The sequence below is a fragment of the Salvelinus namaycush genome, unplaced genomic scaffold (assembly GCF_016432855.1).
Source record: "Salvelinus namaycush isolate Seneca unplaced genomic scaffold, SaNama_1.0 Scaffold620, whole genome shotgun sequence".
NCBI classification, from domain to species: Eukaryota; Metazoa; Chordata; class Actinopteri; order Salmoniformes; family Salmonidae; genus Salvelinus; species Salvelinus namaycush.
In genome coordinates, this window is record NW_024061332.1 from 28,728 (window position 1) to 47,626 (window position 18,899).

General features: G+C 44.1%; 2 protein-coding genes across 5 annotated transcripts; one reads left to right on the plus strand and one right to left on the minus strand.

Annotated features, from left to right (window-relative positions):
* Positions 1 to 1,061: 1,061 nt before the first annotated feature.
* On the minus strand, positions 1,062 to 3,177 carry LOC120042150 (thyroid transcription factor 1-associated protein 26 homolog). Its single transcript, XM_038987006.1, has 4 exons — positions 2,955 to 3,177; positions 2,179 to 2,554; positions 1,611 to 1,719; positions 1,062 to 1,507 (listed from the first exon to the last, which is right to left on the minus strand). The coding sequence occupies exons 1-4, from the start codon at positions 3,097 to 3,099 to the stop codon at positions 1,337 to 1,339; spliced, it is 801 nt and encodes a 266-aa protein (XP_038842934.1). The 5' UTR covers positions 3,100 to 3,177; the 3' UTR covers positions 1,062 to 1,336.
* A 198-nt stretch (positions 3,178 to 3,375) lies between these two features.
* Positions 3,376 to 17,925, plus strand: LOC120042151 (methyltransferase-like protein 25). Of its 4 annotated transcripts, XM_038987010.1 has the most exons (13): positions 3,376 to 3,656; positions 3,818 to 3,988; positions 4,256 to 4,368; positions 4,762 to 4,990; positions 5,150 to 5,433; positions 5,784 to 5,961; positions 9,478 to 9,575; positions 11,128 to 11,157; positions 11,947 to 12,020; positions 13,463 to 13,556; positions 14,225 to 14,299; positions 14,732 to 14,803; positions 16,917 to 17,925. In XM_038987010.1, the coding sequence occupies exons 1-13, from the start codon at positions 3,431 to 3,433 to the stop codon at positions 17,019 to 17,021; spliced, it is 1,749 nt and encodes a 582-aa protein (XP_038842938.1). In that variant the 5' UTR covers positions 3,376 to 3,430; the 3' UTR covers positions 17,022 to 17,925. The 4 variants fall into 4 exon arrangements, with proteins under 4 accessions (XP_038842938.1, XP_038842935.1, XP_038842936.1 ...); XM_038987007.1 differs by having other exon boundaries at positions 4,762 to 5,433; XM_038987008.1 differs by having other exon boundaries at positions 4,762 to 5,433; positions 5,784 to 5,931.
* The last annotated feature ends 974 nt before the right edge of the window (positions 17,926 to 18,899 follow it).

Genomic DNA, 18,899 nt, shown 5'->3' on the forward strand with positions numbered 1-18,899 from the left:
AATGAAGTGTCTCTGATTTACATACAGAATAATACGAAATCCTCTGAGACCAGGTTGGTAGCCGATAGCCAATCATATTACAAAACACTGTTTTCCACTTTGGGACCAGGATATACATCTGCCTTTTACTCACCTAGCCAGACTAAGAAAAGATGTAGCATCCCATTTAGAAGGAAATGTCAGTTTGGTTAGTTCTCATTAGAAGGAGCATATCCAACATAAATGGCAACAGTAGCATTTTTATTTTATTTAACCTTTATTTAATTAGGCATTACTTATGTATAAAACCTTTATAATCTAAAAAATAAAGCAATAATATAATTTGTGCAAGATGTTTGTTGCCCTTTCTGACAAAATCGAAACTAGAATGTGTGCTTGTCATCATGTATACAATTTTTAAACCGATGGGTGTGAAAATATGTATAATTTCTTACCTCTATATGATCCATAAAAATGTTCACGTAGGCAAGTTCATGCGAGTAAAATAAGCAATCAAATTCATTATCGGATAAGCAATCGAAAAACACTAATAACTTACCTTTTAATATCCAAAAGATTAAGATATTAGCCCTGAAACTTTCAACATGGACCAAAATACAGAGAGCGATGATCGCACTTCCTATTTAGGAAGTTCTTGCCTCTCAAACGACGCTTTGAAAAGTAATTCGCATACCATGTGAAGTCATGGGGCAGTCGCCTGAGGGGATTTAGGGTTCGAGTTCTCACTAATAATCACCACTTAGGGTAGACAGAGCTCCCGTTAAATATCAACATGCAACAGGTAATTAGTACTATTAGAATGACAGCGGCACAGTGGAAGGGCAGCATGAACATCAAAAAACGTGCGCGCTACACATAATCTGTAACTATGACAACGCCTGGGCAAGGAGGTACACCGTGCTGTCCAAAGATGTCATTTTATGGGAGTGTCCAGGACATGGTCTCTCTTTTGTCCCGCTACAAATAAAACACTACATTTCTCACTCTGAATTCTGCAGTCCACTTGGATCAACACTAGCTTTAGTTCTTGGTAAACTCATAAATAGAACAATAAACCAGACTTCGCTTACAACCTTTTATTAACATTTAATAGAAATGGTTTCTATTTGAAAGGAATATTTAAATATTTTACAAGAACAGCTCATCTCTCAAATGCCACCTTGTGGTTCAAAATGTAAATAAACTGCTAAAAAGTCTGAAAATCTATTATGATACAATCTATTCACAATGGCAGTTCACAAAAGAAGAACAAGACTCATCTATGATATAAAACCATCACATTAAGAGTTCCACTGTTTATTTGCTATTTGAAGCCTTCAACGTCCATTTCTCCGGGTCATTTTCCCGGCCCGGTCCCTTGAATCTTCTGGAGCAGGTATTCCATCTGTAGGTTCAGGTTGGGCTGCCCCTTCTTCGTCTTTTTGCTCAGCATCTGAAATGTTTCCATTTTCTTCTGTTTGTACTTCTTGATAGCTTCTTCTTTCTGCTCCTTGTTCTTCAAAAACTCCTATGTGGAGGCAAAAATACCACTATTTGAGAACAGTCCAACGCTTTTGACCTACGATAGTACTTTTCTGAGGACTTTAAATTGAGAACGTGAAACACTATACCTCTTTCTTATTCTTCTGCTTTTCTTTAACACTTTCAAACTCCTCTTTTGTTTTCTGATAGGAAGTCTTCCTCAGCATTTTCTTTTTACTCCGGTTACTCATGGGTAGACTGGAAAACAACAACACATTAGCATGTTGCATCACGCATTAACTCCTTCAAGTGGTTGGCCTTGATTGCAACGACATTTCACACAAAGCATTACCACACTTCATTGACAGAAATTACATTTTACACAGTACACTGTAAATGGGTAGTGCATTTACATTTTTTGCACAAACTGCTTTACTCCAAACCAGATGAGCAAATTGTATTGTCACATACACATATTTAGCAGATGTTATTGCGGGTGTAGCGAAATGCTTGTGTTCCTAGCTCCAACAGTGCAGTAATATCTAACAATTCACAACAATACACACAAATCTAAAAGTAAAAGAATGGAACTAAGAAATATATCAATATTAAGACAAGCAATGTCGGAGTGGCGTTGACTAAAATACAGTAGAATATAATACAATATATACAAATGAAATTAGTAAAGCAGTTTGTAAACATTATTTAAGTGACTACCTGTCATTCTTTGAGGCCGCTACTGCTGGAGTGGGCTGTGAGGCAGAGTCAGTCTTGTCAGAGGAGATGCCAGCATCAGCTGCAGGGTCTATGGATGTAGCTAGGTCCATGGGGGCTTCATTCACTGCCATGGGAGCTGCTTCCTCCTCTACTGGACCACCACCGCCAGCCATCCTAGCTTTGGTTCTGTTGATTCTGTTGGTCTTAACCTCATTCCTCAGTTTCTCGGCCTCAGCCTCGTAGAGATGCCTCAGATGTTCGGGGTACTGTTCTGTATATTGGCTTTTGAGCTCTGTGTTCTTCCTCCTCTCCTTCCGTAGCAGTTTGTTGTATTCATGTTTCACTTTCTCCTTCCTTTTGAAGGCAAAGCCCTGACCTGAGGAAAGAGATGTTTATGGCTCAAGCATTAATGTATATCTGCAAAAACACTGTTTGTTAACTTACACATAAACATTTAGCCACCCATGTAGCTAAGTTACTTTATTAGCTAATTGATCAATGGGGGGGCTCATAGATTAATCAGGACCTTTATAGATTCCCCACTTCTACAGTTGGAAGGTCTAGTTATCCCGGCACTCTAACATATTGAATGATTTCATTTGATACAATATACATTAACTGCAATTTTAAACACACTTTAGATAGCTAGATAGGCTAGCTTAGCCTGGTTGCCGTCTCTGTTCAGCTAACTATTACATTCCAGTGGCAAGTTAGCTAGCTAAAGTGACTGGAACTCAGACTATGGCTAGCTAGCACTGGCAAGCGAGCTTAGCTACCTTCTCCAATACTGCCGTCGAATACTTTGTGCTCAGAGACCCACTTCTTCTTGCCCCCTGGTCGATTGTAGGGTTGGTTTCTATTGGCACGTTTTCCGTCAAATGTGCCCTTAGTCTTCATTTTTTGCTGTGCTGGTGGTGCCATTTCACTCAATTTTAGCAAAATATCGCAAGTTTCATGTGTTTACTTCCCACGTGCTTTTCGTCGCATTGTTATGACGTATGTGGTGGTCTCAGAAAGACATGACAAATCCATCCATGAGCAATCGACCACGAGGGACGTCATTTGTGTTGGTGCGTAAGTAAGGATAGCGTCCGTAGAACTCAATGTATTTCGGTACACCCAACATGGCTGCCCCATACGTGCTAAGAAAATCATCGTCGTTCAGTTGCAACTAGTTATGCCTGATTATACTGTAAAGAGGGAGTCATTCTAAGACCTGCTGTAAGCACGTCTAGGTTAGAGTTTTTATTCAATGGCATCTTCCATGAATTCTCTGGAAACGATTCAGAAAAAAATAGATGCTGTTAAACTCTTCCTCTCTGTTTCACTGAGCATCGCCAATGCCCACACTGTGGATTTCTACACTTGCGATGTATGGGACCAGTTCATGGCGGTGCCACCCGTGGAGGTCTTGACAGAGATCACTTTGAATGGTGACCACAAGAGGGCGCCAGAACATTACTTAAATCATGGCAATGGTACGGTAAGTGTTATTTTGTCGATGGTTCATTGACAAATATGAAATGTTTCATATGTAGTTGTTATTACACGGTTGTAATATTTATCAAAGGCAAAATGTTGAATAAAATAAACAAAGGACAACTGCTATGTTTCTTCTTTTTTTTTTACTCTCGAAAAGCCAAGAAGATCACCTTTGGTTTCTGTGATGATAGTAAGCGCCTGGTGGATGTGGCTGAGTTCTTGGAGGCTGCCTATGCCCACTCCCTGCCTGGCCTCGGGGTCTGTGTGGGCCGCACAGAGCTACTGCAATCCCTCAGACACACTGACAACGCTCAACCCCTGGAGGAAGGTACAAAATGGACACTATCCTAACCGATCCTAAGAATAACTAAAGGGGAACTGTTTGTTTTAGTCCAAGGTCTTGGTTCTGTCATTGTAACACACTGTCATTAGTGTCACTGATATAGAAATATAATTACTATCTATTTATAGTAATTTTATTTCTATGGTCACTGACACTAGGTTTGGTCACAGGTCTCTCAATAGCAATGCACAGATAGTGTAAAGTTTTGCCATCCATGCAAGGATTCACTGACACATGTGTGTCCATTGATAGTTCCAGGTGCTGTGGTGGAGAGTGATGAGTTTATGAACTCCAAGAAGTCCCACGAGGTGCAGGCCATGTCAGAGGTGGTGGCCAGCCTAGCCCAGCGCTGCCGGGTCAAACAGGTGAAAGACACAACCGGGTCTCATTTTAGCAGGCACAAAACAGAAGAAAACACTCTGAAACAGATTGAGGTACTATCTGATATTGTCGGATAAGAAACTCAGTTTTCTTTTTAAAACGTTAATGTTTTGCTACCATGTGCCCGGGCCCTGGCCACAACAGTGTTCTTCAACCCTGCTCCTGGGTACCTACAAGGTGTATGCAGGCTTTTGTTCCAGCCTTACACACCCGACTCAACTTATCAAGGGCTTGATGATTAGTTGATTAATTAAACAGTGGTGGGCTAGAAGGAAAGCCTGCACACCCTATGAGTGGTGCACCCAAGACCAAGCTTGAACAACATCGACTGGACTACATTATTTTCTGACCCATCACAATAAATCTTTGTCTCCCAGGTGATTGATGTGGGCTCAGGGAAAGGTTACCTTTGCTCCTTCCTGTCGCTGCGCTATGGCCTCCAGGTGTACGGCATCGACTCGTCCAGCGTCAACACGCACGGCGCCCAGGAGAGGAACAGGAAGCTCAAGAAGTACTCCCGGGCCTACCAGAGGCACAGCAAAGCCAATAGGACTCCGACAGTGGTGCCCCCTTCAGGCCAGGAGGACTTGGAGGATATTGCACCCGGTGAGAGAGAGAAAGAAGATATGGTTAAGATGAGTGGGGATGCAGAGAAGGAGGAGGGGAAGGGGAGGAGAGACGGGGAGGCACAGACCAACACAACAGGGTTAACAGATCGGAATGAGGAAGATGCAATGACATCACTTACCTCCGCCATTTTGTTAGAGGACAATTCCCTTCCAGAGTTGGACCAAAGTGACCCAGCCTCAGCTCCAGAGGAACCCTTTCTCAGTGCCCTGTGTGTGGGCATGGTGGAGCCCACCTCCCCCCGGGTTCCCCCCAGTGAGTTGAGTCTGGAGGAGAGGGAGAGGAGGAAGAGGGAGAACCTGGATAGGAAGGCCAGGAGCTGGGTTAACAGTGGTGGCATGGGCAGCGGCATGCTGTACTCACCTCTGACCTCCTACGTTACCGCGGAGACGGAGCTCAAAGAGATTATTGGGGAGTTAGAGGTAGGTGACACTCACTGTCGACCAATAAAACAACGTCAACGGCAAAACCATGCTCTTTTGAATGCAAATGTCACCAACTGCGGTTGTGTGTCAATTAATTTATTTAGATAGCTGAAGTCCCTAAGATTCATATTCACACCACAGTACATACACATTCAAGTAGACCAGTACATACACATTCAAGTAGACCAGTACATACACATTCAAGTAGACATTTTCTTTCAAGTGTGTGTTGGTGTCAATGTGCCTAAAATAGAATTGTATGATCACTGATGCCAGCTCTGCATCACATTGCTAATGTAGGCCTGTTTCAGTGCTGAGGCCGCTCTCTCCCTGTTTTCCAAACCCAGGATGCGGTCATGGTTGGCCTGCACACGTGTGGAGACCTGGCGCCCAGCACCCTGCGCATGTTTGTGGCCAAACGGGAGCTCCTCTCCGTCTGCAGCGTTGGCTGCTGCTACCACCTTCTCTCTGAGGAGTTTGATCCCACCAGACAAGGTCATTACATGGCCAGGGGGGAAAGGAAAGGTTGGCATACTGTGAGTGTGTGTGAGAGTGTGTGTTTTGAAGAATAGGTTATTATTAATATGTTTTACTTATTCTTTGGTCAGTGTATGTTTTTCCACCACTCAACCCTTATTGTGGGTCGCAACTCAAATGACACCTCAATTGGTGGGTCACGAAGCAAAATAGTTTGGGAACCCCTGGACTTCATGACTTGACTTAAACCCTTTTGCTCTTTGAGGAGCATAGATCATTCACAAAGTTCCTCCAGTGGGAATGGACTAGATACTGTAGGATAGAATGATAGTGTCACTCACCTATCAAGTCCATTCAGATCAGTCAGAGGGACAGGGAAAGGAAGCAGGGACAGTGGACTTACCATCTAATTACCAACCTGGTGTACAGAGAGGCTTTTGTGTATTCCCCAAGGGAAAGGCTTCGATTTCATTAATTCATTAGCTACACACAGTATGCAGTGCATGCATACATACATACATACATACATATCCATCCATCCATCCATCCATCCATCCATCCATCCATCCATCCATCCATCCATCCATCCATCCATCCATCCATCCATACAGTATGCAGGCAGGGAGACCCAGTCACCAGAACACAGACCCACCCTCCTCCACCCCTTAGAGAACATATGGTTTCCATTGTGGAAATCTCAACCAGAGCCAAACTCTTACTTAGAACTACAGACTACAACTGCCCCCTCTCCCTCCCCCACTAGGAGACCTGCTTCCTGTCCACAGACGTCCCCCACTTTTTATGCTAATCATAATTCTGTCACCCTGCAGTGTCTACTTTGTCACTCTCACCAGCCCAAGGGAAGCATAATACTCTCACAAGCCAAATACGAAGTAGCATAAACACTGATGTGGGCTGATGAGTTGGGTACACAGCCAACTTGCGCTCTCTAGATTGGGCTAGCGAAGAAGAGACTGTTAGAATCATTTAATGGATTTATCGTCTCAGGATAACAGTTTAGAGGATTGCAAATGTGATATTTTTGACCCGCTAATGTTCAGGTGTTGAATTGGATATGATTTATCCAGCATGTATTCTGACTTCATATGAGAGCGCTGTAGTATTTGTATTCCAATCACACTTAATCAATGCAGAAAAACTTCATTAAGTCATCATTCTAAATGTACAATACACTAAAAATGATCTACTCTACACAGAATATAAAGACCCATAGGGCTGTATAGTATAGAAAACACTATCTACTCTACAGAGAATATAAAGACCCATAGGGCTGTATAGTATAGAAAACACTATCTACTCTACACAGAATATAAAGACCCATAGGGCTGTATAGTATAGAAAACACTATCTACTCTACACAGAATATAAAGACCCATAGGGCTGTATAGTATAGAAAACACTATCTACTCTACACAGAATATAAAGACCCATAGAGCTGTATAGTATAGAAAACACTATCTACTCTACACAGAATATAAAGACCCATAGGGCTGTATAGTATAGAAAACACTATCTACTCTACACAGAATATAAAGACCCATAGGGCTGTATAGTATAGAACACACTATCTACTCTACACAGAATATAAAGACCCATAGGGCTGTATAGTATAGAAAACACTATCTGCTCTACACAGAATATAAAGACCCATAGGGCTGTATAGTATAGAAAACACTATCTACACTACACAGAATATAAAGACCCATAGGGCTGTATAGTATAGAAAACACTATCTACTCTACACAGAATATAAAGACCCATAGGGCTGTATAGTATAGAAAACACAAAGGCAAGGAGACTTGTCTGATACATGGACCTGCAGCTGAAAGGTCAACAGTGAATAGTCGATAGTAGTGTCTATATCTTGTTCCCCTTGCTTTTTTTACCTCCAATTCACAATACATGTGTTTCCCTGACATCAACAGTGAAATATTCTCTCTTATACACTGGGTGGTTCAAACACTGAATGCTGGTTGGCTGAAAGCCGTGGTATATCAGACCATATACCACGGGTATGACAAAACCTCTATTTTTACTGCTCTAATTACATTGTTAACCAGTTTATAATAGCAATAAGGCACCTGGGGTGTTTGTGGTATATGGCCAATATACCACGGATAATGGCTGTGTCCTAGCACTCCACGTTGCGTCGTACATGAGAACAGCCTTTAGACGTGGTATATTGGCCATATACCACACCCCCCCGGGCCTTATTGCTTAAGTCTACATTCCTATATTCCTTTAACCTAGAAGACTCAATATGATGTGGTTCTTTTCTCCCTGTCATAGCTAGATATAAACGTAGCTTCAGACAGTTGTGATGGGTGAGAATGTTAGCTCCAGCTGCTCCTGGTTATGTTTGCTGATCCACTGCTCCCCTTTATGAGGTATGAAACCTGGAATCCTCTCTGTGTGTGATGACAACCCCTGCGTGCTTTTAACAGGGATTCGGCACCGTGGCGTGGTGAGCTGCTTCCTATCGCGCTTTCTCTCTTAACACTGCGACCCCTGACCTGTTACTCGCCACTCTGTTGGGTCCGCCAATAATGACATCACAGCGTTTTGATTGAAAACACTTGAGTTGTGCCAGACGTCCTTGCATGCTTCTCGCTCCTTCTTTCTCTCTATCTCTCTCTCTCTCTCTCTCTCTCTCTCTCTCTCTCTCTCTCTCTCTCTCTCTCTCTCACTGTCTCGACCTTGCAAAGAATTCTGGGATGCGGGCCAAACCCTGCAGTGTACTACCTCACCCTAAAAGATGGAAACCCAAACCATAAGAGTGTTGAGATCCTTAGCTAAGTCATATAGGAAATATCCATTCAATTGTATCATATGGAACGAGAGCCACTGGACTGCACCATTCGTCATAGTCATTCAGTCTGGGGGATTTAGCCGAGTGTGAGACCCATCATCTGATCTGAGGTCAGCTTCCCTTAACATAAACTGGCCCGGGACCAGTCCTTAAGGGCGTGAAGTAAGCGTGCCGCAGAGCCCTAGAGCCACTGCGTCTCCTTCTTCCTGACTGTTGGGAACTAACAGATGCCTCGTCACACGCTACAATATTAGAAACACTTGTGTGTGTGTGTGTGTGTGTGTGCCAGGGAAGGGGGCGAGCAGTGCTTGGCCCTCGAGACGTGGTCAGTTCAGTGTGGCTGAGATAAGGCTAGCGTGCTAGTGAAATGTAAACACTCCACAATGTATACTGTAAGCTAGCCTTCAAACTCTAGCAAAGCCTGTCTGCTCCAATTGACTCTGACCAGGACTGCCTCTGCTAATACCACTACCATGTGTTCAACAGGAGTGGAGTCAAAGAGCAATGTGGCTAAGGGGTTAGCGACGCCCGCGCTCTCGGGTTTTTGGAGTTTGAAACTTTAAAGCTAGTTTGGGAAGGCTCTGAATAGCATTAATGTTTCACTTCATTCTCTCTCCCTTTGGACTTTTGTTGGTGGCCTGTCAACTACCATAGTCACACGCTCCTATAGTGTTAAATACACGGTGCAGTTCTGACACAGCTGGTGTTAAAGTGTGTGTGTTTGTTTGTTTCAGAGTGTCCAAGCAGCAGCGTCTGTGGTTTCCCCCTGAGTGGCTACCTGAGGGAGCAGTCCTGGTTCTGTGGCAGAAATGCCAGGATGTCAGCGTGTCTGGTGAGCCTGACTCACCTTAGGTGACAGATATTTTGCCAACTGTCATTTGCTATATATATATATATATAATATACCACTGAACAAAAACATAAAGGTAACATGAAATGTGTTGGTCCCATGTTTCATGAGCTGAAATTTTAAAAATCTCAGATTTTGTACATACTTTTGTTTTACATCCCTGTTAGTGACCATTTCTCCTTTGCCAAGATAATCCATCAACCCGACAGGTGTGGCATATCAAGAAGCTTATTAAACAGCATGATTCTTACACAGGTGCACCTTGTGCTGGGGACAATAAAATGCCAAACTAATATCTGCAGTTTTGTCACACAACACAATGCCACTGATGTCTCAAGTTGAGGGAGCATGCAATTGGCATGCTGACTGCAGGAATGTCCACCAGAGCTGTTGCCAGAGAATTTAATGTTAATTACTCTACCATAATCCGCCTCCAACGTCGTTCTAGAGAATTTGACAGTACGTCCAACCGGCCTTACAACTGCAGACCACGTGTATGGCGTTGCATGGGCGAGCGGTTTGCTGATGTCAACGTTGTGAACAGAGTGCCCCATGGTGGCAGTGGGGTTATGGTATGGGCAGGCATAAGCTATGGGTAACAAAACACAATTTCATTTTATCAATGGCAATTTGAATACACAGAGATACCGTGATGAGATCCTGATGATTGTACTGATTGGTGTACCATTCATCCGCCACCATCACCTCATGTTTCAGCATGATAATGCACGGCCCCATGTTGCAAGGATCTGTACACAATTCCTGGAAGCTGAAAATGTCCCAGTACTTCCATGGCCTGCATACTCACCAGACATGTTACCCATTGAGCATGTTTGGGATGCTCTGGATTGATGTGTACGACAGCGTGTTCCAGTTCCCGCCAATATCCAGCATTTTCGCACATCCATTGAAGAGGAGTGGGACAACATTCCACAGGCCACAATTAACAGCCTGATCAACTCTATGCAAAGGTTATTTGATGCGCTGTATGAGGCAAATGGTGGTAAACCAGATACTGACCGATTTTCTGATCCACGCCCTACTTTGTTTTGAAGGTATCTGTGACCAACAGATACATATCTGTATTCCCAGTCATGTGAAATCCATAGATTAGGGCCTAATTTATTTATTTGAATTGATTTCCTTATATGAACTGTAACTCAGTAAAATCTTCTAAATTGTTGCATGTTGCATTTTATATTTTTGTTCAGTATAATATTTCTGTCAGCTATGCATTCAACGCTTTAAGGCACCATCTTTCAACCAGACAGTATAGTTGAGGGCACTATAAGGTTAGGTTGTGCCACAGTATTGACTTTTTAGTACCCACAACTGTTCAATGCTGTACAGTTGGTCCTCAGTCTGTTATTGGAGTGAGACTAACTAAGTGATATCTTCTACCTTTTGAGTACCACATGTTGTAAGAGCAATGTAACGTTTTTAACTCTGTTGTGCCACCAGGGAGAGTCCATTCACGGGGTCCTAATAAATACTGAATACTTAAAAACATTTCACTTTATTTTCTCTTGTTCAGGCTCTGGAGAGAGTTTCCAAGGGCCAAGGGGTAAGTACTATATACATGTATATCAATACGTTGGGCACATTTGGCCAAACTACAGTTCAATGAGTTGTCTGTGTGAGAATGACATCATGCAATCATAGTTCAATCAGTTTTTTTGGTTGCTACAAATTTGTGCTCATCAAAGATAATCAAAGCTGATCAATTGAATGATTGCATCCAGCAACTGGCCACGTGTGTTTCCCAAACGCGACAGATCCTGTTTTTATATTACGCCTTCCAGAGCAAGTGGATACGGATGCCTTAGAGCACACTGTTCCCATACATCTCCAGGGTCTTTCACATACAATAAGGCCTGATTGAGACTTACAATACTATAGATATTTGAGCCGCCGACCTTAGGTTGCGTACCAAGTGGCACCCTATTCCCTATATAGTGCACTACTTTTGACAAGGGCCCATAGGGCTCTGGTCAAAAGTAGTGCACTATATAGGGAATAGGCTGCCACTTGGGACGCTAGTGTGCGGGGTCAAACCCGTTACACGATACCGCCCGGACCATTCATAAATAATTTTTCTGAATATTAATGTAATCACTAAGGGATGGGATTGTGTGCTTAAATGGCAGCTGGCGTCCAACAACCAGTCTGATTGCACTCAGATCATATGTTGAGTTTGGTATAAGCATTGGGTATTGTCACAAAAACGTTTCCTCCAATGTGTTTTAATACACACCCTAATCACTGGCAGAGAATTAATTAATATCTCAAGAAAATAGTTTTTTTTGTAAGCGTAGATAACATGGGATCTTTGAATATTTTCTGTCTCCCACAGATTCAGATGGAGTCACTCTTCTATAGGGCCGTCCTCCATGTGATTTTAAGGGATCACTACAGCTCCTTTAAAAGGTAGGTTTGGTCTCCCTGGTTAGGGGACATCCAAAGCAGTAGGCTATACCAGACTACTGAGAGAGTCAGATGCCCCTGTCTTGGGGGGTCTGCAGTACCGTTGACAAAACCTGTTAGCTTAGGTTTTTACTGGCCCTCATTTTATGGTTTGTGGCCAAACCAAAAAACACAGACTTCTGATGTGAAGATACAACAAGGGTATTCTCTACCCTTCTAGCTGAAGTTATGGTGAATAGTCATTTTGAACGCTGTAAGGAGCAGCCCACAATGTAAGATCGTCAGACTTCCTGAATGGGTTGTTGACTGCTGCTGGGTAAAGTAGAACAAGTGAAGAGGAATGATTGATCCTGGTGAAAACAGAACGGAGAAATCTACAGTTGGTCTTCTCAGCCCCAGAGAGACAGGGGAGGTACCCTCTGTATTACACACACACACAAAGACAACCCCCCCCCCCCCCCCACACACACACACACACAAAGACAACCCCCCCCCACACACACACACACACACGAAGACACACACACACACACACGAAGACACACACACACACACACACACGAAGACACACACACAAAGACACACACACACACACAAAGACAACCACACACACACAAAGACAACCACACACACACGAAGACAACCACACACACACACAAAGACAACCACACACACACACACACGAAGACAACCACACACACACACACGAAGACAACCACAAACACACACACAAAGACACACACACAAAGATAACCACACACACACGAAGACAACCACACACACACACAAAGACAACCACACACACACACACACGAAGACAACCACACACACACACGAAGACAACCACACACACACACACGAAGACACACACACACGAAGACACACACAAAAAGATAACCACACACACACGAAGACACACACACACACGAAGACACACACACACACACAAAGACAACCACACACACACACACAAAGACAACCACACACACACACACACACACAAAGACACCCACGAAGACAACCACACACACACCCACGAAGACAACCACACACACACACAAAGACAACCCCACACACACAAGATGACAACCTCACACACACACACACACACACACACACACACAATGACAACCTCACACACACGATGACAACCTCACACCTCTCACTGACATGTCTATCCCCGTAGCCTACAGGACACTGGGTCCCTCACTGAGTGAAATCAGGATCCCATACCTCATTAATGGACCTGACCACCTCTCTACTATTGCATGTGTGATGACCGTTTCACTTTGGTTGCCAGGGTGTTGTAGTGTAGCAAGGGAGGAAAAATAAGAGAGGGAAGAGGAGAATCGAATGACTATGACTTAATATACACTGGTAGGCTGATTTCAGCGATGGTGATTTGGGGGTTGAAAGAGCTATCTTCACGTGTGTGTCGTTGGCAGCGAGAAGCGTGTGGGGAACGTCTACTCCAAGGCCACCTCGTTCGTGGACTACGTTTGGAGAGCCCTCCGGAGGCTGGAGCTGGACGAGTCAAAGGTCAGTGATGGGAGATATCACAGTATTAGGGCGTTTTGGGAACAGACTTGGAAATGTTCTTCAGAGCAACATATCCTCAGGGGAATCCCACACTGCTGCTTTGGACACCAGGAAAGCAACCCATAATGTATTTGGGGTTAAAAAAAAAGTATTCTTGGCGTAAGATGTGAAATCCCGTCGAGAGGACAGGCTTTTAGCATAGCTCTGTACAATTGAACTGACAGTAAAGATTATCTGTAATGGTACCTGAAATCCCTGTACAGTTGAACGTCTTTGGTTGCTCTAAACCATCTTTGAAACTGACACATGGAATCTAAAGGGCTCTTTAGAAATGGACAAGTTGTGTAATATGCACCTAGAGTACTGTGTGATCATGGGTAAGGCGTTGTTAAACAAACAGCGAGTGCAGGGATTAGGGAATATGTCTCAACTGGCTCCTTCGAGTCGTTCTATAAATGAGAGATTTCTTGCTCGTGAAGCCTGGGATTAAAAGTGTTCAATGGTTTGTGTGTTACCACTGTCATGTTACTCACCTATCACCTCCACACATGACCCTGCTCTGTCTCCAACACTCCTCCCTCTCTCCCATCTCTCCCTCCTCCATCTCTCTTTCACTACCTCTTCTCTGCCTCCCGCCCTCTCTCCCTCCTTCCTTCCCTCTCTACCAGCTGTCTGACGGTGTCATACAGGGTTACCATGACACATACCGACCCAGGATGGTTGAGATGGAGGCCTTTAACATGGTAGGTCCCAACTGGAATACTAGAGCACTACTACCTAGAGGAAGTATCATCACTCTGAATGAATGGCTCACATAGGACTTCTATGGCTATAGGAGCATTGATTCTCTTTGTCCAGCACTTTCTGTTTTGGAGTGGTTATTAAGCCTTATTAAACTTGGTTTACGTTTACACAACTCCCTCAATGACTTGTGTAAACTCTACTCTGTGTAAATAATCTGGCAAAAAAGTGATATATTTACTGTCCTCAGGCTGCTAATGAAACCTAGTTTTGAAATCAGGTGTTCTATTTCAATGACGTTACAACAGCCATGCCCTGCTCTGCTTTGATAAGGTGCCTAGTTGTATTCCGTTGGATCCCATAGTGTTGAAGTACACTTAACAGAAGTACACTTAAAACTAGTGTTTACTGACCTGCTACCTGTGTTTACCCAGCTGAAGGTGACTTTGGCTCCCTGCATCGAGGGCCTGATTCTCCTGGACCGCCTCTGCTACCTGAAAGAACAGGTACAGGAACAGCAGGCCTCAACCACAATGGCACACAACTGACTTGGGATGCATCTCAGTAGTCTAATGTGGCTGCCTCCTTGTCTCCTTCATTTGCACTGATCTGAATAGGGATCGGTGAGACTAAAATGGTGGATGTCTACTGGGGATTTGCTTTCACCTGTCCAGTTCCTACAGGTCTGTGCAGATAAAGGAGAGGAGACAAGGGATGGGGTCCACTATTGAGATGCACCCTAACTACAGCACACCAGTCATTGTTACTAAAAAAGGAGAGGCCTCACTTCCTCCTTGTTCATTCTCTCTCAATCCCTCCAACCTGTGGTCACACACAGCCACACACAGACACACACAGCCACACACAGACACACGCAGCCACACACAGACACACGCAGGCCAGATATAGGGGTCCGGTCCCTATGACTTCAAACGGCCGCTGCGCGACACCAAACATCTCTTTTCCTCATTGTCCCATAATTACCCGTGTCTGGTTCCCCAGAGCTTAGTAGTGGGTGAAAACATGACCTCAGCCGCCAGCCCAATGGAGGGAACTATTGTTTCTCCCTCCCAGCTACAAACAGAGGAGGCCTGGGCCTGGAATGCACATTGTCTGGCTAATTGCTATAGGGTGTGTTCATTGATTCACAATGTGATAGGACAAAAAGGAGAAGGATTCTTGGAGTGTGGTTTTAGTGGCTTTCGCTGCTACAGAGACAATGGCTATACCGTTCAAGCCTGGTCCCAGATCTGTTTGTGCTGTATATGCAACATTGACCATAGAAGTTGGCTATACAGCACAAACAGATTTGAGACCAGCCAAATACTGTACCTGTTTAGCTGTTCCATGAATGTTTTCTCAGAAGGGATTTTGGATGACGTGGTTATGTAGACTATTAGTTGTCTTCGGTCCGTCTCTTTAAAGTGATACAGTGGTGTGGCCCTTAGAATGGTTGAGCTATTTACTGAATGACTTGGGTAGGGGAATAATGTAGTGATTATGACTGTTACGCGATGGCTTCTGCTTAGGTCCGATATTCCCGACACGTAGTCACACCTTCCTGTTAGGTTCAGCAGTTTAGAATTCCTATTGTCCATTTCCTGCTTTGAGAACATGCTTTGAAAATAAAACCCTTTAAAACGCTCCGCGTCGACACTCTTCAAATGTAATGCTAAGTGATCCTTGTGCCGATTTGTGAGGAGTTCTCAAAGTTATCACACGCATTAGACGGCTATATGAAAAACCTCCAGATTCAGATTTCATATGGAGTCCTTTCTATTGAAGTCATAGCGGCGTGTACTCAACGGACGTGTCATTGAAGGCCCCTAAACTCAGCTCCTATAACTGCTGTATGTTTATCCATAGGTCTTGATGATCTGCTTGTCCCAAACATTAAAGGAGCTTTGCGACTCGTTACATTTCCCCGACAACAGGTCACTTAAGTCGGGAGAAATCAGAGGGGACGCCATTAGGGTTGAGTTCGCGCTGTGGAGAGTTTGAAGTGTTCCCCTTATTGCAGACCAGGGGTGTAACTTCACACCGTTGTACCCCGGGCCAAAACTAATGACGTAATCTGTGATTTGAGTGATCGTAATGAGCTATCTAAGTTTGATGCCTTGTACAAAAGTGTTCCCTAACAGGAATATGTAACAGAAATTGATTAGAATGCAGATTTTTTTCCAAGTTCAACCAAAAGTGTCCACACTCAAAATGACATATACTGTGTGAGCGTGCGTGCGTGTGGTGGTCAGTGCAGGCTGTTGATTTAGCTTTGTACAAAGCATAGCTCTCAGTGCAGGCCTACCAAACACATGGAGCCATAATTGGTCAGTATCTGTAAGGTATCAAGCCAGACTGTGTTCAAACATAAAGACAGTATTCAAACATGCTGCTTCCAGCCTGTCAGAGTCCACCTAACACAATATTTGCACAGATGTGACTACTCGAGGGAAACGTTACAAAGATCTTTTACAGGGGAGAGAGCAGTTCTCATCTGAGGCCCCTCGCGGCGTGGTTCAAAGACAAACTCTGCGGTGCGGTGGTGTGTCATGGGGGGAGGGGTCTTTGACGTTGTTTTCTAACTGTTTTTGTTCTTCTTGTCGTTGATGTCTGTTACAGGAAGACGTGGCGTTCTCCACTCTGGTGCAGCTCTTTGATCCACTGTTGTCGCCGCGATGTTACGGAGTTGTCGGAGTGAAGGCACTTGGGACGGAGTTGTCATAGTGAAGGCACCTGGGACGGAGTTGTCATAGTGAAGGCACCTGGGACGGAGTTGTCATAGTGAAGGCACCTGGGACGGAGTTGTCATAGTGAAGGCACCTGGGACGGAGTTGTCATAGTGAAGGCACCTGGGACGGAGTTGTCATAGTGAAGGCACCTGGGACGGAGTTGTCATAGTGAAGGCACCTGGGACGGAGTTGTCATAGTGAAGGCACCTGGGACGGAGTTGTCATAGTGAAGGCACCTGGGACGGAGTTGTCATAGGGAAGGCACCTGGGACGGAGTTGTCATAGTGAAGGCACCTGGGACGGAGTTGTCATAGTGAAGGCACCTGGGACGGAGTTGTCGGAGTGAAGGCACCTGGGACGGAGTTGTCATAGTGAAGGCACCTGGGATGGAGTTGTCGGAATGAAGGCACCTGAGACGGAGTTGTCATAGTGAAGGCACCTGGGATGGAGTTGTCGGAGTGAAGGCACCTGGGACGGAGTTGTCATAGTGAAGGCACCTGGGATGGAGTTGTCATAGTGAAGGCACCTGGGATGGAGTTGTCATAGTGAAGGCACCTGGGATGGAGTTGTCGGAGTGAAGGCACCTGGGACGGAGTTGTCATAGTGAAGGCACCTGGGACGGAGTTGTCATAGTGAAGGCACCTGGGATGACATCATAGAGTTCTTGGAGATGGGACAAATTGCATTTCCTGCCATTTGTATGTTTTATTTTATTCAATTTTTTGCTGACCATGATTTTAGCAAGGTTTTAATGTGATGATGTACTCCTTACTCAGTCACGTACAGATATGGGATCATTGTTTAGTGTTTTCTCTACTTTTGCCTCCTCTGGTTTCTGCCAATCATACTGTACTATGGGGTGTACTGTACCATATTGTATTAATAAATCATTTTTAGAAGATAAAAAAGTTCCTGCTGTGTTTTCTGCTCTTTTCCCACCACGACTGGTCTTTCTCTGAGTGCCTGCCTTAGAGGACCAAACATTAAAACCACATGGTTAAAGCACCTGGAAAAAACATCTCTCCTTCCCTCCCTCATTGCTCAGCTCTTACCTCTGTCTTTTATTGATTTATTTATTCTGAACAAAAATATAAATGCAACACGCAACAATTTCAACGATTTTACTGAGTTACAGTTCATATAAGGAAATCAGTCAATTTAGTCCATGGATCCATGGATTTCACATGAATGGGCAGAGGTCCACCCACTTGGGAGCCAGGTCCAGCAAATCAGAATGTGTTTTACCCCACAAAGGTCTTTATTACAGACAGAAACACTCCTCAGCAACCCCCCACCCTCCCTCAGACGATCCCACAAGTGAAGAAGCTGGATGTGGAGCTTTGTGAGTGTTTTTAATTTGCACCATTATGTAGACATTGCTCCACCCACATCTAGCACCCGATGTCACAGGAAGGCCAAAAAGATTATCAAGGACAACAAGCACCCGAGCCACTGCCTGTTCACCCCGCTACCATCCAGAAGGCGGGGTCAGTACAGGTACATATAAGCTTGGACCGAGAGACTGAAAAACAGCTTTTATCTCAAGGCCATCAGACTGTTAATTAAACAGCCATCACTAGCACAGAGAGGCGGCTGCCTACATACAGACTTGAAATCATTGGCCACTTTAATAAATGGAACACTAGTCACTTTAATAATGCCACTTTAATAATGTTTACATATCTTGCATTACTCATCTCATATGTATTTACTGTATTCTATATCTATTGCATCTTAGCCTATGCTACTCGGTCATTGCGCTTCCATATATTTATATTTACATATTCTTATTCCATTCCTTCACTTAGATTTGTCTGTTAGGTATTTGTTGTGTAATTGTTAGATATTGCTGCACTGTCGGAATTAGAAGCAC

What these genes read in the sequence shown, in the direction of transcription:
- LOC120042150 (XM_038987006.1), bottom strand. Translation starts at nt 3,099, where the DNA reads ATGGCACCACCAGCACAGCAAAAAATGAAGACTAAGGGCACATTTGAC. An exon ending in CGACGGCAGTATTGGAGAAG is followed by an intron (nt 2,555 to 2,954) that starts GTAGCTAAGCTC and finishes CTCTTTCCTCAG; the next exon opens with GTCAGGGCTTTGCCTTCAAA. An exon ending in GCGGCCTCAAAGAATGACAG is followed by an intron (nt 1,720 to 2,178) that starts GTAGTCACTTAA and finishes GTTGTTTTCCAG; the next exon opens with TCTACCCATGAGTAACCGGA.
- LOC120042151 (XM_038987007.1), top strand. Translation starts at nt 3,431, where the DNA reads ATGGCATCTTCCATGAATTCTCTGGAAACGATTCAGAAAAAAATAGAT. An exon ending in GGCCAGGGGGGAAAGGAAAG is followed by an intron (nt 5,962 to 9,477) that starts GTTGGCATACTG and finishes TGTTTGTTTCAG; the next exon opens with AGTGTCCAAGCAGCAGCGTC. An exon ending in TGGAGCTGGACGAGTCAAAG is followed by an intron (nt 13,557 to 14,224) that starts GTCAGTGATGGG and finishes CCTCTCTACCAG; the next exon opens with CTGTCTGACGGTGTCATACA.